The sequence below is a fragment of the Trichechus manatus genome, unplaced genomic scaffold (assembly GCF_000243295.1).
Source record: "Trichechus manatus latirostris isolate Lorelei unplaced genomic scaffold, TriManLat1.0 scaffold00038, whole genome shotgun sequence".
In the NCBI taxonomy this organism is placed as follows: Eukaryota; Metazoa; Chordata; class Mammalia; order Sirenia; family Trichechidae; genus Trichechus; species Trichechus manatus.
The window spans coordinates 12,347,636-12,369,891 of record NW_004443974.1 but is presented as its reverse complement, the minus strand read 5'-3'; the positions used below and the strand labels follow the sequence as shown (position 1 = coordinate 12,369,891).

The window sequence follows — 22,256 nt, the reverse complement described above, 5'->3', positions numbered from 1 at the left end:
TTCTCGGGGCTGACCCTGACTCGTGGCCCCGTTAAGCCCTGAATGCTAATTCTTAGCCCTTTCCTCTGTGAGGCACACCCAGGGAGAACTTGGCTCCCAGCCGAGCCCCATCAGTCCTGAGATGGAAGGGATTGAGCTGTAGGCCAAGAAGGATTGTTCCTATCAGCCATTTTTTTTGGGGGGGGGGCGGGTGTTGGGCAGCCCTTATAGTCAGAGATGAGCTCACATGACTCGAGCGAGATAAATGCTGCTGGCAGGAGCAAACCATGCCAGACTCAGACTTGGCCACTTCCCCCTTGCAGGGGAGATGGCAGGCCCAGGGCCTCCACGTAACTCATCAGGGAGGCCTGGAGTGCCCAGATGTTGTACTCTGTATTATTCCAGGATCTAAAAAAAAATCACAGAATCTTAAAGCTAGTTGATTGATGAGTGCCAAGCCCCATTCTGGATACAGCAGTGACCACAGGCTTTACCCTCAGGGAGCTCATAGTGGGCCAGACCAACAAGTAAGTTAGCCGATTAAAACATGGTGACAGGAGGGAGCCTCTGCCTCCAGATGCCCAAGCGACTTCTTTTGGAGGATCCCCAGTGGGACCTAATGGATGAGGAGCTGCCAGCCCTGTGAGCTGTGGGGAGACTGTTCTAGACCCTGGAGCTAGCTGGAGATGTCAAAGATGATCTGGTCCAACCTCCCCTTGTACTTAGAAGAAAAGGCCTCCAATGTGTGTGGGGGGAGGGGTGGAGTGGGGGAGGGGGCAGGGCGGAGGGGGATGGTAGCCCTGCCCTCACCTGGCCAGTCGGGGAGACGTGCCTGGGCTGCTGCCACACTCTGGGCAGTTGGTGAAGGGAGGGAGGGACTCCTAGCCCCAGCCCTGCAGTGAAGAGGGACACCCCAAGGGTTGCGGGGAAGTAGGACCTATCCCTATGCTAGGCTCCCCTTCTCTGCCAGTCGAAATCTCCCACGTCCCTGCGGACTCAAGCCAGCCCCTCTTCCTCGCACCCCAGACCCAGCAGTGAACATTCTCTTGCCACCTGGAAACCCCAGGTTTTGCTCAGCAGGACTGGTCAGCCAATAGACAAAAGGCCGAGGTGGGAGATTAGAAAGGCAGCTTTATTTAGTTGCGCAAGGAACGGTAGGGCCGGTGCCTCTGAGGCTGTTCAAGGATAAGGTTTAGGGATGTCACTTATAGAGTTTACAAGCAGGGAGATCATGTGAACTACATCAGCAACGTTCTAAACCATGCCACGCAGGCGCAGTAGAGGTTACATACAACTTAATAGGATGTGTGTTTAGAAAATGGTTAAACTCCTCCTAGGGGTGGGAAAGTTAATATGTATGAGGCACTTAATAACCCAAAGTTAACTCTAGGTTTCTTGAACTAGTTTAAACCGGCTCTTCCCGCTTGAGCGTCCTGCCTGAAAGAGGAAATACAAGCTCTACGATGTTATCTCGCTTGGTTCATGGCCACACTTACTGCGGGACTTTTTCCAGTTATCAAAGGCTCCTGCCTTACTCTGCACCCCTTCCCCCAGCAGGCAAGTTAGGGACCGGGAAGCGACACCTGATTCTGGCCTCGGTTTCACCATTCCTCAAATTGCGACCTCCAGCGGGTCTCTGCCCCTTTCTGAGCCTCACTTTCGTCATCTGAAATATGGGACTCCCAACCCCCAACCCCATCCAGCTCTGATTTTGGGACTATTAAATATTTAGGAATAAGCTAGGTTTCTGGGGCGGGTGCGACAAGACTGACGCCACGAGGGCCTGGCAGTCTAGGTCCCCAACTCTGTCATATTTCCCTACGGGCCTCCGGTGAACAATCGTCCCCACAATGCCCTTGAGAAACTTCATTTCCCGACATGCAAAGGGGAGGCGGTGCCTGCCTGTCTTGGGTGACGTCGTCCTGGGCCAGCCTGAGGACTACGACTCCCGGCGTGCCCCGCGGGTCAAAGCAGAAAGGTCCCGGATCCGGATCCGGAAGTAGCTTGCTCCTCCGCTGTCGGAGCCTGGGGGTAATGGTGAGTTTGGGGCCAGGTGCGGGGTGTTTGGGGAATTTAGGCGCGGAGGCCGCTTCGGCTCAGGAGCTGGGTCTTCGGCACTCGGAACCGGGATTGCCTTCCCGCCGGCCCATTGTACGGATGAGAACACCGAGGCCCGGTACCCCTTGCCCAGCCTAGAAACTGACTCCGCTAGGTGGCCCTCAATACGTCTGTTCAATGAACGGAAAGTTTAGATCAGTCAGGCACGACGCTCCTGCCCCGGTCCCCCTACCCAGCTGTTCTCCCAGATGGAGAGTCAACTTCGTCAGCTGAGTCCTCCCTTTCCTCCAGGCCACGGGAACAGACCAGGTGGTGGGACTCGGCCTCGTCGCTGTTAGCCTGCTCATCTTCACCTACTACACCGTCTGGGTGATTCTCTTGGTACGTCTCCTCCGCCCTCTATTCACCTACCCGCATCCCTAACACCGACCCTAACAACGTTTAAGGAGCTACAGTGTGCCAGACACTGTGCCGTGTGTTTTACCTGCCTTACCTCACTTAATCTCCAGAAGAGCACTATGAGGAGGATGCTAGTGGTGTCCTCATTTTGTAGGTGAGGAAGCTGGGGCTCAGAGTAAAGGGTTTGGCCCAAGGTCGTATGCTTAACCACTACATTGTAAAGCCCTGTTCCTGAGTTACTTTGCCTTTGATGGGAATTGTAGTCGTTGTGTTTATCCTGCTAGCTTCTGGGCACGGCTAGTGCTAATGGATTTTGTGAAGCCTTTGGGATTTTTTTTGTTTATTCTTATGGGAAAATTTTTCAGTTATTGCTTAGGAAGTATAGTGTGTTTGGAAGGCAAAATCTTGCAGAACCTGATATTCTTCAGAGAAAAATACTAGCAAAGAAGACCTTGGAGCTCAGATTCAGAATCTCTCAGGATTCCTTATGTACTTCTTGCCACTGCTAGGCTGTAAGTGCCCTATGGCAGATCCCTTGTCTTCTCTTCACTGCCAGATCCCCAGCATCAACCCAGGGTGGGTGGCTTGGGTGGGCATTAGCCCACCAAACAAGTACCCAGTAAACAACCATTAAACAAATGAATGAAGGAAACAAACCAAGAAACCCAAATGCCATCATCTTAAAGAAAAGCAAATGCTATCCCTGTGCCCTGAATGGGGCTTAGGGAGCTAGGGAGCCTAGGCAAGGTGAATGATGCTCACCAGAGCTCTGCCCTTGGTGCCAGCCATTCATCGACAGCCAACATGTCATCCACAAGTATTTCCTGCCCAGAGCCTATGCTGTCGCCATCCCATTGGCCGTGGGCCTCCTGCTGCTCCTGTTTGTAGGTAAGTCATCACTCCCTCAACCCTGGGCAGGGCTGTTTTGGAGGGCCCGCCTGACCTTCTCTCGTTCCTGAAAATACTTCTACACTTTGGCATTTGCTGCAGATCTACTTGAAGCTTATTGTCCCCATGTCTTCCCCTGGGGTTTTTCTGTTTCCTTTTCAAGTATGGAAGTCAGTGGTGACCCCTCTGGTCTTCCCAATGCCTCAAGCTCGTAAGACTCTAATGCGATGTCTACCTTTTTCCTACCACCATCACCACTACCATTACTCTGGTCACACCTCAGTCACCTCTTACGCTCTTGTCACCCTGGTTTTTAATTCCTGCACCTCTCTGTCTCCCATGGTTTAGTGTTGTGGGCTTTCCAAGAGCTGAGACTATGTCTTAATAGTTACTTTGTCCACAGCATGTGACACGGGGTTTGCCAGCGAGTTGGGGCTCAAGAAAGTGGTTTGGATGAGTCAACAATTGAATGACTGGATGATGGGGTAGATGAGTGCATGGATGATGGATTTTGAGTGGGTGGGTGGGTATGTAGGTAGACAAGGGTTGATTGAATGAGTAAATGAATAGATGGGTGGGTCTTGTTCCCCATGGAATTTCAGACACCAAGTACAGCATCTTGCATATGGTTGACACTCCATTGGTGTTTGCTGAATGGATGTGAATGTGTGTAGCTTGATTAATGACTAAAAAGACGACCCGGTGGCTTGGAGAGTGGCAGGGTGGGTACATGGCCCTGCATGTGGGTCGCTCCACCATGCCATGCCCTGCTCTGGCCTTACAGCAACCCTGTACCCAGATCTTATCTAGCTTGTGTGGTCTGTATGTTCCAGGAGTGTTCATCACGTGCGTGATGTTGAAGAACCAGAAGGTGGCCAAGAAGGCTCAATGAAGACCCAGCAGGGGATAAGGCTGTCAGTCCCTTCTCTGCTTCCCTCCAGGGCAGGGACCAAGTGTGGGACTCAATAGGACTGGTCCATACACTGAAGCCCCTCAAGCCTGGCTGCCCTGCAGTCATGCCCATGGGATGGAGCTGTTCAGGACTCACCCCTGACCGACCAGAGCCCCTGCGCCTCCCCTGCTCACCCTTCCAGAAGTCAGGAGTGGGGGGTACCTAGAAGTCTCCTTCTCACCTACTCCTAGCCCAGGACCTGAAAGATGCTGGTCCTCTCCACCTCACCTTCAGACTCCCTGTCACCTTTTCTTCTGGGTTCTACCCTCTTGCTGCAGTTTCCCTCCTGTCACATGCTGATGTTGGACTTAGCAGGCTCTGAGGGAGCACATGATCTCTCCCCACCATGTCCTGCTCCCCCTACAAAGGCAGCTTTCTAGAGTCTGACACAGCCTCAGGCCCTATAAGGACTTTTGGATCTGGAAAGCCTAGGGGAAGGGCTGACAGACCCTGGGATCATTACCAGGCACCAGGGCACATTAGGGTGGCCACACTGGGCCCCCAGACTGACCCCTCTTCATGGAGGCACAGCCCCCGAGCCCCAGTGCTGGCCTGTTTGGGAGAGTTTAACAATAAATGTTGATCATGTGTTTGTCTCTGTGCCACTCTTGAACGGGGGAGCTGGGCAGATGGGGACTGGAGAGGAGCTCGGAGCTGGCCCTTGTGTTGGCCTCAGGTCAGAAGACCCTGGTTCATGCAATGAGGGTGCCTCCTCTGAACCAGCCCTGTGCTGACTGAACACAGGAAAGAGCAGGGACTGGGACAGATGTGGTTCCATCCTGGTGGAGGTCACACCTGGGGAATCGGTGCTGGGCAGTTGATATAAGTGCTTGGAGGAGGAGCTCAGGGCCTCTACCCACCAGATGGCCAGGTGGGGACTCTGGCATAGAAATCTGCCAGAGACCATATCAGCCTCCGCTGTACCTCCCTTTGACTGCTCAGCTAGCATAGACTAGCATTCCAGGGACCAATCCCCTAAAAGCCAAAGCCTAAGCCTGTCATGTATTGCCTGCACACAGCATGGCCCTGAGGAGCAAGGGGTGCTCAATGAGAACGGGGCTGGCTCCACTGTGTTTGGGTTGATCTGGCACAGGCCCCCTCAGCCCTGCCAGCAATCCCACCGTGCCCCCCTGGACAGCTGGCGCTCCCATCCTCCAGAGTGCCTAGAGCAGACATTCACCCTTCCTTCAGTTAGTGGAGGACTTGGTCTCCCTCACTGCTGAGAGAAGAGAGTCCAACTGCAGACACACTTTCCTTCACTTCACCTATTCCATCTTCCCTGTCCCCCAGTCCCAGACAGAGCTGCACACCTGGGCTTTGGGACCTATCCTGTCCCACTGCTGTAGCAGGAACCTCCTGTCACCAGGGATTCCCCACTCATGGGTACAACGTCTGCCTCTCAGCAGGATTCTCCCATTGTTTCATGATCATAACCCACTTAAGGGACCTTCTGTCAACCCAGTAATCCCCCCAAGTATCTTCCCCTTCACAAACTTCCCGAAAGGGTGTCCACATCTGCTGCTTGCATTTCCTCACCTCCCACTGCTGTCAGCATCCATCCCCATCACCCAGGAAGGCTGCACCCACTAATGCAAGTAGTGACATCCAGTCTTTAAATCCAAAGGGGCTTTCCTTGACTGCTCTGCCACGTTTGGGACATCCCTGTGATATCATCCCATCTACCCTCAAATGCCCTCTTGGTGTCTGTGATGCCTCGTTCTCTACTTTCTGCCTCTCTCGCTCCTTCCTGTCATTTCTGCCACGAGCCTGGGGGGTCCTCAGGGCTCAGTCGCAGACCTCACTCACGCCCCCTCGGTGACCTCGTCAGTGCCCAGGCTTGCTCTGCACATGCGCCCAGATGCTGACCTAACATCCTCATGGGATGTCTCCCTCAGTAGCACCTCACGTTCATCCTGTCATGAGCTGAATTCACAGACTTGCCCCCCAAATCTGTTTCTCCTGTCATGCCCTGCCCCATCTTGTGACCAGCATCATCCTGACCCTGGTTGATGCCTGGCAGACATCCCTGACCCTGCTTTCCCTCATCCACACGACCCCAAATCCTGTCAGTTCTCCCTGCCCTTTCCTCTATCCCCCTCCCCCTCCCAACAGCCACCTCCCTAGTGCAAAACTACCATCCTCTACCCTAAATCACTGATGGCTTCTTCACTGCTGTCCCCTGCTGTGCTGGTCTCCTCCAATCTGACTGCACGACAGCCAATGTGGCCTTTTAAAACCACATCTGAGCATGTTTCTCCACACTTAAAATGTGTTATGGATTGAATTGTGTCCCCCAAAAGAATAAGTGTTGTAAATCCTAACCTCTATGTCTGTGGTTATAATCCCATTTGGGAATGGGTTGTCTTTGTTATGTTAATGAGGCAGGATTGGTGTAGGGTGTATCTTGAGTCAATCTCTGAGATATAAAAGAAATTAAACAAGGGAGCCGGGCAGAGATGGGGGAAGAGAGATGACAAGCCACGTGAAGATTGCCCAGAAGCAGAAGCTCAGAAGAGACAAGGACCTTCCTCTAGAGCCAGCAGAGAAAGCCTTCCCCTAGAGCCAGCACCCTGAATTCGGACTTCTAGCCTCCTAAACTTTGAGATAATATATTTCTGTTTGTTAAAGCCACCCACTTGTGGTATTTCTGTTACAGCAGCACTAGATAACTAAGACATAATGTATCTCTGGGTTCCCATACCCCTCCTTACCAAACCTACAAGGAAGGCCCTGCATGCTCTCTCTTCCTTATTCCAGCCACACAGGACTTTCATTTCCTGGAACTCAACGTGGCCCTTTGCATGTCCTACTCATTCATTCATTCAGTGTATACTTATTAGTCACCAGTTTTGTGCCAGGCACTGAACCAGGAAACGAGACAGATGTGGTTCCCAGCCCTCATGGCCCTCACATTCTGGGGGAGAGATGTAATAAACAAATAAACAAGACAATCTCGGACAGTGTTAATGGTGATGAAAATAAAACAAGGTGATGTGATCAAGAGTGAGAGCTGGCCACCAGACTGAGTCCAGTACAACTCTATGGTGCCTAGCTACCACCACTGACTGCTCTGACCGGGATTACAACAGAGGGTCTTGGACAGAGCTGGAGAAGGATGTACAACAAAATTCTAACACACACAAAAAAAGACCAGATTTACTGGCCTGACAGAGACTGGAGAAACCCCGAGAGTATGGCCCCCGGACACCCTTTTAGCTCAGTGGTGAAGTTGCTTCCGAGGTTCACCGTTCAGCTGGGGATTGGACAGCCTCATGAAACAAAATGGGACTAATGAGGCACAGCAGTCCAGGGACAAGGACTAGAAGGCAGGAGGGGACAGGAAAGCTGATAATAGGGAACCCAAGGTTGAGAAGGGAAAGTGTTGACATGTATGGGTTCGTTAACCATTGTCATAAAACAATATGTGTACTAACTGTTTAATGAGAAACTATTCTGTAAACCTTTATCTAAAGTACAATTTTTTTTTTTTAAAAGTGAGAGCTGGCCTCATTCACTAATGGTGCAGCTGCCGTGGAAAACAGTTTGGCAGTTCCTCAAAAAGTTAAACAGAATTACCATACGACCCAGCAATCCCTAGGTATATACCTAAAAGAATTGAAAGCAGAAACCCAAACGAACAATGGCAAACAGATACTTATACACCAATGTTCATTGCAACATTATTCAATAGATAAATGATGGAAACAACCCAGGTGTCCTTCAGTAGATGAATGGATAAACAAAATGTGGTATATCCAGACAATGGAATATTATTCAGCCATAAAGAGAAAAGAAGTTCTGATACATGCTGTGACATGAGTGAACCTTGAAAACATTATTCTGAGCAAAATAAGTTAAGACAAAAAAGAACAAATACCGTATGACCCCATTTAGTGAAATACTTAGAATAGACAAATGCATAGAGGCAAAAGTTTATTAGTGGTTACCAGTGACTGAGGCGGGGGATGGGGAGTTATTACTTAAAGGGTACTAAGTTTCTGTTTAGGGGGATGAAAAACTTTTGAAAATGAATAGTGGTGTTGGTTGCACAGCATGGTGAATGTAATTTGTGGTTGTTGGCTGCCCTTGAGTTGACCCCCTACTCATGGCAACCCCATGTATTACAGAGTAGAACTGCTCCATAGGATTTTCTTAGCTGTAATCTTTATGGAAGCAGTTGGTCAGGACTTTAGTCGGGGTGGAGCCACTGGGTGGGTTTGAACCACCAACCTTTAGGTGAGCAACCGATGGCAAACAGCTTGCGGCACCCTGGCTCTTTGAATGAAATTTATGTCTCTAAACTGTTCACTTAAAAATGGTTGAAATGGCAAATGTTTTGTTATATATATTTTACTGCAATTAGAAAAAAGAGTGAGGGTTCAGAGCTCTTTCTGAGGAGGTGACAAGAAGGAGTAAAAGTCTGAGGGAAAGGATTTCGAACAGAGAACAGCAAATGCAAAAGTACCGAAATGAGAAAGAGTTTGGTGTCTAACGAACACGGAGCTGGGTGTAGGGTGTAGGAAGTGTGGCGTGAAATTGGGCTGGAGAGTGGGCAGGGCCGCATCACGCAGGGCCTGGGACCGCAGCACGGGTTTGGATTTTGTTCCGGTGCGGTGCGTGGGAAGCCACTGCAGACTTTAAGCAGGAGAGTGACATCATTTGATTTATGCTTTTAATAAAAGATCACTCTGGCAGCTGTGTCCCTCCCTCTCCCTCACCACTGAATCCCCTCCGGGGCCTAGCACTGCCTCTGGTACATAGTGAGTGTCAAAAAATATGTGTTGGATGAATGCATGCCCCTGACTTCCTGTGTGATCTGGGCCACTTCTCTCTTTGAACCTTAGTTTCCTCACCCGAAAGTGAGTCGGTGGGGATTTCACGCCAGTGTGGGTGGCAGGAGTGGATTAAGGCTACTCTGCCTCCACCTGCAGCCCCGCAGACCAGAGCCCAGCACCCCGGAGAAGCCAGGGTCCTTCCTCCCTACCTCCAGAGGACCCTGGCCAACGCCCGGCGGCCCCGCCCGGCTCTGGACCGCGGTCGGAAGGATGCTGCAGCCTCGGGGGTGGGACCCGTAGGCTTTCATCGGCGCCTCCCGCGCGGATTGGGTGTAGCCGTGACCAACACCATGCGATTGGTCGGTCCAGAAACAGGGGCGGGGCTTGGTTCCTGCAGCAGGGCAGCGGGGGACGCGGTCAGAGCCCGGGAAGCTGCTGCGCGGGCGATGGCTGCGCCGAGCCCAGGGCCTGGTGAGGTAGGTGCGGACCCGAAAGAGAAAAGGGAAGGATGGGTTGGGGGGCAGGGGCCGTCCTACCCTACCCATAGCTGCGCGGACACTCCCTCTATCCGAGCCAAGGGGGGCCCTGCACTGGGTGAGGACTAGGACACGCCCCATTTTGGGCCGCAGGTATGAAGGGCGGGCTCTGACAGGTATCCCCCGTTAACTTCTTCAATTTCCTCATTGGGAAAATGGAGATGGTAATAAAAGCCCCTCCCTCATAGGGCTATTAGGAGGTCGAGCTCTCAGACAGTGCTGGGCACGTGGTGGGTGCCCACTACTACTAATGAGTCAGCTGGTATAAACTCAGCCTGGTGCTGACCCTCCGCTCGGAGCCTGGCACACACTAGCAACTCAGCATAGGTGAGTGGAATACATGACTGAATCAGCAGCATCCCAGCTCCTACTATTGAGGGTTCCTGTGCACAGAGCTCAAATTCAGCAGTAACAACTGTTATAATACCTGCGGTGAAGGAGTTGTTACAATCCCCATTTTACAGAAGAGAAAATGAGGCACAGAAAGGTTAAATGACTTACCTAAGGTCATACAGCTGGTGAGAGGCTGGTCAGTCTTGGGCAGGTGTGACTGCAGAACACATGCCCTACCTACTGACAATGATACTGATGGTAATCACCATCGATCTATTTTGGGTTCTGACTGCATGCCAGGCACTATGCAGCCCCTCGAACACCTTATCAGGTTGGTACCAGCATTATCCCTATTTTACAGCTGAGGAAACTGAGGCAGAGAGAAGTGAGGGGAAGGCTCATGAGTAGTGGAGGTGGGATTCAAACCTGGGCTGTCCAAAGCCTGGTCGTTGCTTCCTGTACCTCCTTCCGCCAGGTCCTGGTCTGCTCCCCAGAGGCTGGATGCAGAGCAACTGCTGCCTCAAGCTCCAGCCGCCGAGGGCTCCTCTGGCGCTTTCGAGACAAGCAGTCACGCCTGGGCCTGTTTGAAATTGGCCCAGGCCATGAGCTGCACGAGTTGACGTGCATGATGCAGGCAGGGCTGTGGGCTGCCACCCAGGTCGCCATGGACCACCCGCCCACGGTGAGTGAACAGTCTGTCCCATGCAACCCATAGCACTGACGGATGCTCTGTCCTGCTAGTACCACTGGGCTGGGGATCAGAGAGAGCTATCATGAAGAAGGGACAGAGCTAGGTACACGTTGTTGTTGTTAGGTGTCATCGAGTCGGTTTCGACTCACAGCAACTCTATGTACAACAGAACGAAACACTGCCCAGTCCTGCACCATCCTGTGTACATGTAGAGAGGGACATTCTGGGGTGCAAGCCGAGGCCCAGAAGCCAGAAAGCCCAGAGTGTGTTTGGACTTGTGAAGAAAATCCTGACCAGCTGGTTGCCATGTGACTCTAAGTGGGCCTCTGCCCCTCTCTGAGCCTCCTGTCTCCCTCTGATAATCGGGGTGGGGTTGTATACTTCCTGGTCTCTGAGGCCTTCCCAGCCCAACCAGGGTGTATGGCTCAGAAGCGACTCACCCCTACCCTGCCCGCTTCACCCCTCCTCCCTGGAGCTCAGGCTGGGGCCAGGCTGGCTCAGCAGAAAGGGTCACCCAAATGCAAGTTCAGCAGCTGAACAGGCCTGAGTGAGTGTGTGGGTTATCTATGTGCGTGCACAAGTACACAGCCTGACTACATACCTGGCACAGGGACCTGGAGATCCAGGGAGAATGTGGGGACCACAAGGAACCCTATAAACCTCATCACTTGCTGAAAAGCTTCCATGGCTCCCCATTACCCTTGGGATGGAATCCTGTCTCCTCAGCATAGCCTCAAGATCCTACTAGCTCAAGCCCAGGGGCCAACTGTCCAGCCTTGCTCACACTCCACCCCTCTCTTACTCTCTTCAGCCATTAGGGCTCTCCTCCCCTTCCTGGTGACCGCCAACACTGTTCCTACTGGCATGAGCACCCTGCCCCTTCTCTCCATCACCCTTGGGATTTCAGCTTAGAGGTCACCTCCCCGAGGAAGCCCTCTCTGACCCTACCCCTCCCAGGTGGGGTCAGGCAAGTCCCTTGCCTTCAGGGCCATCTCCTTGTACAGGGATGGCATCTGGCTTCACTTGGCCAACTTGTGTGTCTGGGAGTGTGTGCTGGGTGAGACACACCCAGGCCCTGGGAAGACCAGCAGCCTGTCTGCCCATCTCAGGCACCCCCAGAGCAGACCTATTTGCTGAAGGAATCAAACTGGAGGAAGGGGGTGAGGCCAGGTGCATGCTCGGCTGCTTCCTGTCTGGCCAGACGCTTGGAGATCCTGGGGCAGGTAGTTGGGGCCTGAGACTTGCCCCTCCATCCTTCCCTGCAGGGGCCCCCCAGCGAGGAGGATTTTTTGGAAGTCCTGACCCAGGTTCAGGAGGTAAGAAGCCCAAGACTCTTGGGTGGGAGTGGGCGTGTACCTGCCTTTCCTCTCTCTCCCTCAGTTTCCCAATCTGTGCAGAGGGAGTGATGGCTTGCCTTAGGGTCTTGCAGGAAGGGTGTGGCCACCCTGACCCTCCCAACCAGGGCTACCTGCACACACCTGGCCCTTGTGGGTGCTCTTGTGGTTGCTCTCCCTCCCCCACAGGGCTTCGAGCTGGACACCCTGGCGGGCCCGGCCTTCGCCAGGCTGCGACGCTCTCTCGGCCTGGCTGAGGAGGACTATCAGGCTGCTCTGGGCCCTGGCGTCCCCTACCTGCAGTTTCTCAGCACCTCCAAGAGCAAGGCCAGCTTCTTCCTGTCGTGAGCAGGCGGCAAGGGTGGGGGTGGGTAGGTGGCAGTTTTCTGAGGGGTGTGGGAAGACTCCTTGGGAAGAGAAACAGCGTCAAGGAGTCAGAGAGGGTCAGGGCCAGATGGAGGCCAGATGGGGACATGAGAGAGTGAGGGCGAAGGGTCAGGCAGGAGGGCGGTGGGAAGATAGATCCTCCCAACCTTTAGCAGGAAGACGGAAAGACAGGTGGGAGCAGGTGCCTGGTGGGGGCCGCTCCAGCTTGGCCTGGGCGGTGTCCCCTCCCTCCCGCCCCCCAGCCATGACCAGCGCTTTTTCCTGAAGACACAACGGCGCCAGGAAGTGCAGGCGCTGCTCGCCCACCTGCCCCGATACATGCAGCACCTGCAGCGGCACCCACACTCGCTGCTCGCACGGTTGCTAGGTACGGCCCGTCCGGGATCTGGGAACCCGGGACGCGGGGTAGGGGGTTAGGAGAGGGTGAAGAGGGGAGGTAGCCAGGCAGTGGGGCAGTTCCGGGGCTGAGAGGCTGGCGGAACCAGAGCCGGGACCCAGCATGGAGGAGGGTCCGCGGGGGACCGGGCTCGGTGAGGGCCGGGTCTTAGCAGACAGAGTACAGGGGGAGGGCGTGGTTGGTGCCTGTGGGCCAGTCCCGAAGGCGGGGCCCTTGGAGGCGGGACGTCTTTGGGTGGATGGGCGAGGTCTGGCGGCGGGGATAGGGGGCAGAACCAAGACCCTCACAGAGGGAGGTTTCCTGAAGGCTGCATCTGGAGGCCGGGCCCAAAGGGGCAGGCTCGGAATATGGCAGGATCTGTGGGCAGGCCAGGCCAGGAGGTGGGGCCCTGGAGGGCAAGACGCCCCTGGGGAGAAGTCCCGATTCCATTCCGACCCAGGCTTAGGGAGGGGCCTGGAGACTGGGTCTAGAAGGGCAGGCTTGGGATGGGACAGTTCTCAAGGAGGCGTGGCCTGGAGCGGGCACTGGGGCGGGGTGGACCAGGGGTTGTGGGATTTGGGACCCTTCACCTGGCTGTCTTTCCTTTTCCAGGAGTGCACAGCCTGCGAGTGGCCCAGGGGAAGAAGGTGGGTGAGGCCGAGGCGAGGGGCCGGGCCGGGGAGGGGGGCCGCTGGAGGAGGGTAAGATCCTGGCCTCCCTCACTCCCCACCCCGGCCCCCAGAAATACTTCATCATCATGCAGAGCGTCTTCTACCCGGCAGGCCGCATCTCCGAGAGGTGAGTCTGGCGGAGAGCCGGCCTACACAGCACCGCCCCACCGGAATGTGCCACCTGAAGCACCCACACGCACTCGATAGACGACGAAACTGAGGCCCAGGGAGGGGAAGGGGCGTTCACACGGTCTCCTGGTGGATCAGACAAGCATGCCCACGACCAGCATTTCTTGAATGCTCAGTATGCTAGACGCTGTTTAGCCGTTTACATTCATTATCTCCTTTACTCCCGTAATAACTCTGAGCGAGATGTGTTGTGGTGGTGGTAGTGTGCCATCTAGTATAAGAAAGAGTAGAACTGCCCCATAGGGTTTCCAAGGCTGTAATCTTTATGGAAGCAGACTGTCACATCTTTCTCCTGTGGAGCGGCTGGGAGGTTGGAACCACCGACCTTGGGTTAGCAGCGGGGAGCTTAACCACTGCACCACCAGGGCTCCTCCCGTGCGTTGTTACCATCCCCATTTTATAGACGAGTAACTGAGGAAGAGGATAGCCACATAGCTAATAAGTGAGGGAGCAGGGATTTGAATCCAGCCTCTCTTGACTGCACATTGCCCGCTGTGCCTCCCAGCCCTGGCTCTGCCCACAGCTTCCCCATTAGTGCCTGCCCCCACCGCTGGCTTCCCTCAAGCCCCCTGATGGATCCCTTCTGTCTGGGACACCCGCAAGGATGACGGTGCTGAAAGGCAGGGGTAAAGCCTGGGCTGGGCTTCCAAAGCCTGTGTAAGGGATAAAGCCTGTGTTTAAATTTTTGTTCTGCCCCTTACTGTCTTGGGCAAGTCAGAGAAACCTTCTGAGCCTCAGTTTATTCATGTCTAACATGGGAACAATAATAGAAGGGGGTTGTGCTGAGGATTAGAGCCGATGTATATAATGGGTTTAGTGCATACATGAACAGTCACCCAATGGAAGCTCTTGTTTCTTATTATTACCTTGTGAGGTTTCCTGTGTGCCTCAAAGTCTGTGAAGCTGAATTCTGTCCTCCACACAGGTATGACATCAAGGGCTGCGAGGTGAGCCGCTGGGTGGAGCCAGCCCCCGAGGGCAGCTCTGTCGTCCTGGTGCTGAAGGACCTCAACTTCCAGGGCAAGACCATTGACCTGGGTGAGCCTTTAGAATGGTGTGCCTTGCTCTGCCCTCTGCCCTAGTGGTCAAGAGGCTAGATTCCAGAGTCAGAAAGATCAGGATTCAAATCCCAGCTCCACAACTTGCTAGCTAGGCGACTAAGGCAAATTATAGATGAATTTCTTCATCTGTGAAATGGGGGCAATAATGACACCTGCCCTCCTGGGGCAGGTAGATGTGAAGCCCTCAGCACTGTGCCTGGCACATAGTGGGCACTGAGGTGGGGGCATTGATGCTCTGGCAGGGCCCCAGCGGAGCTGGCTTCTCCGCCAGATGGAACTGGACACCACCTTCCTCCAGGAGCTCAACGTGCTGGATTACAGCCTCCTGATGGCCTTCCAGTGTCTCCATGAGGATGAGAGGGGCCCGGGAAGCAACCTCATCTTCCGCATGGCCAGGTGGGCCCCCCGCCCCGGGGCAGAGGCAAGAGTGAGGTGATGAGATCATGGAAAGGACAACTGGTGAGGTGGGGGAGTACCTCCCCTGTGTGGGGAACAGCACAAGCAAAGATTTGAAGACAGGAAAATACGGAGCACTTGTGTGTACATGTGTGTCCACGTGAATGTGTGAATGTGTGTATGTGTACAATGTTGGGCTGGAAAAGACTGGCCGTTGAGGACAGTGGGCATGGGTGGGCCACAGCAGGAGACAGGACCAGAGAGGTTCAGTGGACAAGGATTTTGGTGCTGATTTGAAGAATCTGCCCATTTTCCAGCAGGGAATGAGGAGGCACTGGACGTTTTAGAACTTTAGAAAGATCCCGTGTCCCTTAACACAGTCATGTCACTTTTTGGACCCTGAGATGAGGACCCCGAGGTCATTGCCATGTTGTCCTTATCTTTGTAGTAGTAGCTCTCCGTCTCTACGTGCTGACCACAAGCCTCATTGAGAGGGTGGGCCCATTCTCATTTTAGAGATGCGAAAACTGAGACTCAGAGAGAGGAAGTAAGTTGCTTGTGTTAGCACTAATGTTAGTATGTTATTTGGATTTCAGTTCTCCAAGGTCCACCCTCGTGGTTAAACAGAATTACACAGGGGTTAAGGGCCACGATGGCGGAGTAGCCAGATGCTTCTGGTGTTCCTTCTTACAACAAAGACCTGAAAAAACAAGTGGATCGATTATATAAGACAATCTAGGAGCCCTGAACATCAAAGGCAAAGCTGAGGAACCAGACTGAGTTGCAGGGGGGAGGGAGAGACGGTTTGGAAGCAACAAGAATTACACAAGGGTTGAGACAGACACTTTTAGGAAAAGAATCCCATTTATCAGGTGGGTGGACAAGAGAAGTGAAAGATGAGGTGCACTCACCCCAGCCCTCCATCCTCCTCCTCCACCCCCCACCCCCGCCCTGGGGAAAACCTTGGGATGGGTGAGGCTAGGTAGAATCTAGAGTAATGGCTCCCCCCACACAGCCTAGAGCTGGGCACTTTCTGGTAGGCTGCTAGAATGTCAATCACAGGGGGCAGAACCAAGTCTGCCCATTAAGTCAGCTTCTCCCCTGCCCTCTACCCCCAGGCTGGTGCTTAGGTCAGAGTCGTCATTTGGCCAGTACGCATGATTTACACATGGTAGTTGTTAATATATTGAAACATATTGGTAAATAGCCACTGCCCCGGCCCCACCCCCACCGCAGTTCCCAGCCCGTTGCTCAGAACCAACTCTGCCCTTTATCAGCTGGCAGCTAGCCGGTTAACACCTGCAGGGCAGAGTACCAGGGCCCTGCCCCTGCTCTCAGGCCCTCAGACCCCTGGGTTCTCATTGGTTGGTGCTTGGGAGGGTTTGTCTCTCACTGGCCTATTTTTCCCCGAGACCTGGGTAAAAGACCTTGCCTTCAAGTCGATTCCAACTCCTGGTGACCCCATGTGTTTCAGAATAGAACTGCACTCCACAGGATTTTCAATAGCTGTAATCTTACAAAAAAAAAAAAAAAAGTATCTTGGTGGTGTGAACAGTTTGCGCTAGACTGCTTACCTAAAGGTTGTAGTTTGAAACCACCCAGCAGTGCTGCAGAAGAAAGGCCCGGCAGTCTGCTTCCATAAAGATTACTGCCAAGAAAATTCTGCGAAGCAATTCTACTTTGTAACACATGGGGTCGCAATGAGTTGGAATAGACTCAACAGCAATGGATTATTCTTAAGGAAGTAGATTGCCAGGCAATTCTTCTGCAGCACTGCTGGGTGAACTTGAACCTTCAACCTTTTGTTTAGTAATCAAGTGCAACCCATTTGCACCACCCAAGTAGAGCAGAAATAAAGCCCCTCAGCCCTCGCCACTAGAGGACAAGTTAGGGAATCTAACCTGCTTCTCGCTGGGCCTGGAGGTCCCACCAAAGGCATCTTCTGTTTTGGGATATATTTTGAGGTGAAAAGACATGAAACATCTACAAACTGGGGTTGGACTTCGTTAATAAGGCTTCAGCTCTGCTATGGTGAGGGTTGGATGATCCCAAACAGAAGTTTAGGAAATACCCAAATAAGGGACTTACCCAAAGTCACCTGGCACATACGTGCAGACCAGGCTCTCTATGACCCAAATGGTCTAGCTCAACTCTACCCAATAGAATATAATGTGAGCCACAGATATAATTTTACATTTTCTAGTAGCTTTACTTTCTAAAAGATAAAATTAATTTTAATAATATATTTTATTTAACCCAATATACCCAAAATTTTATCATTTCAACATGTAATCAATATAAAAATTTATGAGATATTCTACATTCTTTTTTTCATATTGTCTTTGAAATTTGGGCCGTGTTTACGCTTACAGTACATCCCAACTGGGACTCGCCACACTTCAGGTGCTCAATGGCAGCATGTGGCTAGTGGCACGAATTTCCACTGCGCAGCTCTAGACCACTAGCCTCCCATATCTGGTGTGTGAATGAGTGACTGAAGAGCAGGGTCCGCACAGAGCGCCGCCCAGAGGCAGCCTGGCCAGGCTTACAGGGCTGATTGGTTGAGGCCCCCTGGAGGAAGCCGCAGCTTCACCCTCCGGTCTGCCCCCAGGTCTGTCCAGGGGACACCGAGCCAGGAGGAGCTGGGAGCCCAGAATCGCCGGCTGCTGCCTGACACCCCCAACGCCCTACACATACTAGACGGGTCTGAGCAACGCTATTTCCTGGGCCTCGTGGACCTTGCCACGGTCTACGGGCTCCGCAAGCGGCTGGAGCACCTGTGGAAGACGCTGCGCTATCCAGGCCGGACCTTCTCCACTGTCAGCCCGGCTCGCTACGCCCGTCGCCTCTGCCAGTGGGTGGAGGCGCACACTGAGTGACCAGAGCCCGGCCACACTCTCCCTGTCTGGACAATGGGAGCACGGCAGGAGCGCTGGTTCCAGCCTGGACGAGAGGCGGGGCGGGCTCCCCTTGCCTGTTGTCCCTCCCTCCTGATGGCCACCAGAGAGCAGCATCCCCTAACTAATACTATAACAACACCTCTCCATTTGATGGTGATGCTGTGCCAGGCATTGTGCCATGAACTCCACTACATTAGCTCATTTAATCCTCAAAAAATGCTATTACTATTCTCTTTTTACAGACCATGAAATGGAGGCTTAGGGGGTGAAGGAATTGAGCAAGATCATTCAGCAATAATGCTGGAGCCAGGACTCGAACCCAGCCAGGCCTTTTGAATTCAGCAGCCTGTATTCTTAACCACCAGCTCCCCAAACCCGTCCTCATGCTCTGGGGAACAGGGGAGGCCACAGGCTCCAAACTCCTTGTCCAGATGGGGAAACTGAGGCCCAGAGACTTTAAGGGGTTAACCCATGGGTAAGCAGCAAGCCAACCAAGAACCCAGGCCTCCTGCCCCCCTGCCCTAGCTCAATCCCCCCTCTTGGATGGCCCACCTCACTCCAGCTCTAGGGATGCAGCAGGGAGAAGATGGTGTAGTGGGGGGTGGAGAGAGTCTTGGGGTCTGGGGAGCATTCTGTTAGAGTCCACTTGGTCCTGAGTGAGTGCTACTGGTCTCACCCTCTGGTCTGCCCCAACTCTGTGCAGGGGACACTGAACCCAGAGGAGCTGAGAGCCTCACTTTTCTCATCTGTGAAATGGGGCAGGGGTTGGTGGTCAGGCCAAATGCCCTGGACAAACAGACATCACAGGGAGTAGAAGCATAAAGTGCCTGTGAAGGCGCTGATTACTCCTTCTCCCCTTCTCCAGGAAACTCCAGCCTGGTGTCTGACCCCATCCAGTCTGGCCACACCCAAGCGGGCTATTCCTCCAGAGCTGCTCTGGGGCCTGGCTGTGTGACCAGGGCAAGGTGCTAAACCTCTCTGTGCCTCAGTGTTCTAATCTGTAAAATGGAAAGGATGAAAACTGACCTCATTAACTCATTAAATAAATATTGAACATCTACCATGTGACAGGCCCTCTGCTGGGCAATGCGACATGAGGTTGAACAAGATGGACAAATTCCGCCTTCTCAGAACTCATTATCTGGGGTGACAGTGACGAAAACAACCTGGCATGACAATGCCTCATGGAGCTTTGATGGGTGGTGCTGGGGAAGGGGGCTCTCACCTGTAAACTGAGACCAGAAGAGTGCTGTTACCGCAATAATGCGGATTGGAGCTGCCTGCCGCAATAGCCACTTGTGAGACGGGGTGAGGTGAGCAGCAAGAGTTTTATTATATATCGATATATAGGAGACAGAGGGGAATAGATTCCTCCAAAAACCTGTCTTCCGCACTAGAGATTGGCTGAAGGCTTTATAGGGACAGGATTATGGGTCTTAGAAGTTAGTGTTAGTTCCCCCTTGACGTGGTCACATCCCAGATAAGTTAACCTTTTCTTGGGGGTTATCTGGCGACACCTGGTTTTCTTGTCCCAAGATGGGTGTTTTGTTCCATTTTTCATTCCTAGATCATTATCACTTGTTTTCTACCCTCCAAGGAGGAACATAAGTTAATGTTAAACTTTTTATAGAGACTGGAATGGGAGGGAAAAACAAGATCATGAGACAATGTGGGTGTTAGCAATGGGGACTAATAATAGTGAGTCAGACCTACGCAGCCTCTTCCAGTGAGACACATCCCTGGGAGGGTTCCATGTTGAGGGTAGAGCCAAGTCCTGGGGTAAGAGAGAGCCTGGCATTAGAGAGAAAGAAAGTATTTCACTGTGGCCAGTGTGCAGAGTGGGAGGGGACAGTGTGCTGTGGGTGGGGGCTGTGTGGCCTGACAGATGCCCCTTAGCCCAGGAGTGGACAACTCAGGAACTTGGGAAAGCCGCTCAGTTGTTCCAAGCACTGGCATGCCATTGGCCTTGAGTTATCCCTAAAGAAAAATGGCTGATGGGGAAGGGGGCGGAAAGGGAAGGCTTATGCTGCAGGCTGCTGGGATTTCGTATGGTCTGAGTGACCCTGGGCAATTACTCAACCTCTCTGAGCTGACACAAGCCACGGGAGAATTTCTTGTTCTGGCTCAGCAGGAAGTGGAAACACCAAGTGCGTTAAGCTCATTAGTCTGGGTAGTAGGTTCCATGGAAACTCAGTGGTGGCTGTGCCTTGAGGCGGGGACTTGGGTCTGGCCTCAGCTGTCCCTGTGGTCTGAATCGGACAAGCTGAGTCAGAGCCCCAGAGACCTGCTCTCATAGATGGGGATGACTCAGCCCCATCTCCCCCTTTGCCTCTATGGCACTGGGACCAGACAGAGCCTGAGGCTAGAGAGGGAAGTGACTTATCCAAGATCTCATGGGCCTAGGACTCCTGACTTTCCTAATTCTTTTATTCAACAGACATTACCTAGCACCTAGTGTGTGCCAGACACTGTGCAGGTATTGGAAATGCCCATGAGAACATGTCTGGTCTGTTTTTTCCCACGTGGAGCTTAGAGTCTTGTGGTGGGTGGATCATATACAAGGAAACCAGTTAATACACAGGGTAACAAATGCAATGAAGAAAATAAAATGGAGGATGCAGTGTTGGACAGGGTAGCTGGCAAGAGCCTCTTGGAGGAGATGATGTTTGAGCTGACAGCTGAATGACAAGAAGGAACAAGACATGTGACTAGAGCAGTCCAGGTAGAGGAAGCAGCAAGAGCAAAGGCCCTGAGGTGGGAATGAATTCAGTGTGCTTCAGAGGTCAGAAGGGTGGCCAGGATGGGTGGAAGGTGATGCAGAGGAAGGCAGGGGTCAGATTGTGCAGGGCTTTGTAGGCTGGAGTAAGAAGTGTGGGCTTTTTTTTTTTCGTATTTTAGGTGAAATTTTACACAACGAATTAGGTTTCCATTTAGCATTTTTATACAAATTGTTCCATGACATTGGTTACAATTTTCACAATGTGTCAGCATTCTCATTATTTCCATTTTGTTTGTTCTGTTTCCATTGATCTAGCTTCCCTTCCCCTCCTTGACATCTCATCTTTGCTTTTGGGAAAATGTTGCTCATTTGGTCTCATATAGTTGATTGTTTAAGGGAGCACATTACTCAGCAGTGATATTGTTTATTTTGTAAGTCAATCCTATTATTTGGATTGAAAGTTGATCTCCAGGAATGCCTTCAGTACCAAATTCAAAGGATATCTTAGGGCAATAGTCTTGGGGGTTCCTCTAGTCTCTATCAGTCCAGTAGGTCTGGCCTTTTTTAGGAATTTGAGTTTTGGTCTACATTTTTCTCCCATTCTATCCAGGGCTTTCTATTGTGTCTCTGGTCAGAATAGTCGGTAGTGGTAGCCAAGAACCATCTAGTTCTTCTGGTCTCAGTTTAGAAGAGGCTGTGATTCGTGTGAGCTATTAGTCCTGTGGACTAGTTCCTTCTCTGAGTCTTTGGTTTCCTTCATTCTCTTTTGCTCCAGACAAGTAGAGACCAATAGTTGTTGAAGTGTGGGCTTTTGCCAAAACCAGACTGAAGAGCTTTATCTGGGGCTGCAGTTCTTTCCAGTCTCAGTTCCACTGTGGATGTATGATCATCATCTGCTCTGGGAAGCCAGGCCGTTTGGGCATGCCCTTGCCTTTGAGTGACCCTAGCAAGGAGGGATTTTTTTCTCTGGGGAAAGAATTGTCACCTCACCAGCCATTGTGGGTGATGAATGAATCTGTTGTCCCCTTGGGGCTGAGTCTATAAGGAGAGAAATTTGAAGGATGAGGACTTGGAGGAGGCCAGAGGGACCCTGGCTTGCAGACTCACTGTGTGCCTTGCCTTGTGTGAGTGAAGAGTCACAGGAAGAGTGTGAGCTTGGAGCACTGCCTCTGAAGTGTGCCAGGCTGGGGCTAGGAGGACGTGGAAGGTTTGTGTTTAAAGGAGGCCTCAGGGGCAAGTTTGCTGCAGCAGGGCCCCTTCCCTGCTTGTGCAGTATGGGGAGAGGAATGCAGCCTAGACACCCGGCTAGAGGGTTTGGTTTTGGACCTGGAGCAAGGGAGCCATGGGAGGTTGCTGAGCCATGGACGGATGCTCTGGCATTGTGCCCATACCTGAGCCTCTGAGAAAAATGAAAATGGAGTTTCAAATGAAACCTGGTACAGATAGGGTGAGACTTGAATGGATGCAGGTTGGTTTCCCAGGCCAGGGCCCTGCAGAGGTAGGTAGGTGTGGAGGGGGTGGTTGGATGAGCTTGTCTGGTCCATACAACATTTTGTTAAAAAAGCTTTTAGGTGGGGCATGTGCTCTCCGCCTCACCACAGGATCCACCCCT

The 22,256-nt window shown here is 52.6% G+C and overlaps 2 protein-coding genes across 2 annotated transcripts; both read left to right on the top strand.

Annotated features, from left to right (window-relative positions):
• Window positions 1–1,974: 1,974 nt before the first annotated feature.
• DPM2 (dolichyl-phosphate mannosyltransferase subunit 2, regulatory) lies at window positions 1,975–4,864 on the top strand. The gene is made up of 4 exons (XM_023730626.1): window positions 1,975–2,016; window positions 2,329–2,418; window positions 3,222–3,324; window positions 4,158–4,864. Exons 1-4 carry the CDS (start codon window positions 2,014–2,016, stop codon window positions 4,214–4,216), a joined length of 255 nt encoding a protein of 84 aa, XP_023586394.1. The 5' UTR covers window positions 1,975–2,013; the 3' UTR covers window positions 4,217–4,864.
• On the top strand, window positions 4,341–18,240 carry PIP5KL1 (phosphatidylinositol-4-phosphate 5-kinase like 1). Its single transcript, XM_023730860.1, has 12 exons — window positions 4,341–4,434; window positions 9,208–9,338; window positions 9,421–9,522; window positions 10,396–10,602; window positions 11,877–11,927; window positions 12,135–12,289; window positions 12,575–12,699; window positions 13,321–13,355; window positions 13,451–13,506; window positions 14,494–14,606; window positions 14,872–15,025; window positions 17,637–18,240. The coding sequence occupies exons 1-12, from the start codon at window positions 4,341–4,343 to the stop codon at window positions 17,902–17,904; spliced, it is 1,491 nt and encodes a 496-aa protein (XP_023586628.1). The 3' UTR covers window positions 17,905–18,240.
• Window positions 18,241–22,256: the final 4,016 nt, after the last annotated feature.

Coding starts and splice junctions, on each gene's coding strand:
- DPM2 (XM_023730626.1), top strand. Junction 2,419..3,221: donor CCGTCTGGGTGATTCTCTTG/GTACGTCTCCTC, acceptor CCTTGGTGCCAG/CCATTCATCGACAGCCAACA. Junction 3,325..4,157: donor CCTGCTGCTCCTGTTTGTAG/GTAAGTCATCAC, acceptor TGTATGTTCCAG/GAGTGTTCATCACGTGCGTG.
- PIP5KL1 (XM_023730860.1), top strand. CDS start 4,341: ATGCCCATGGGATGGAGCTGTTCAGGACTCACCCCTGACCGACCAGAG. Junction 4,435..9,207: donor CCAGAAGTCAGGAGTGGGGG/GTACCTAGAAGT, acceptor CTCCACCTGCAG/CCCCGCAGACCAGAGCCCAG. Junction 12,290..12,574: donor AAGGCCAGCTTCTTCCTGTC/GTGAGCAGGCGG, acceptor CCCGCCCCCCAG/CCATGACCAGCGCTTTTTCC.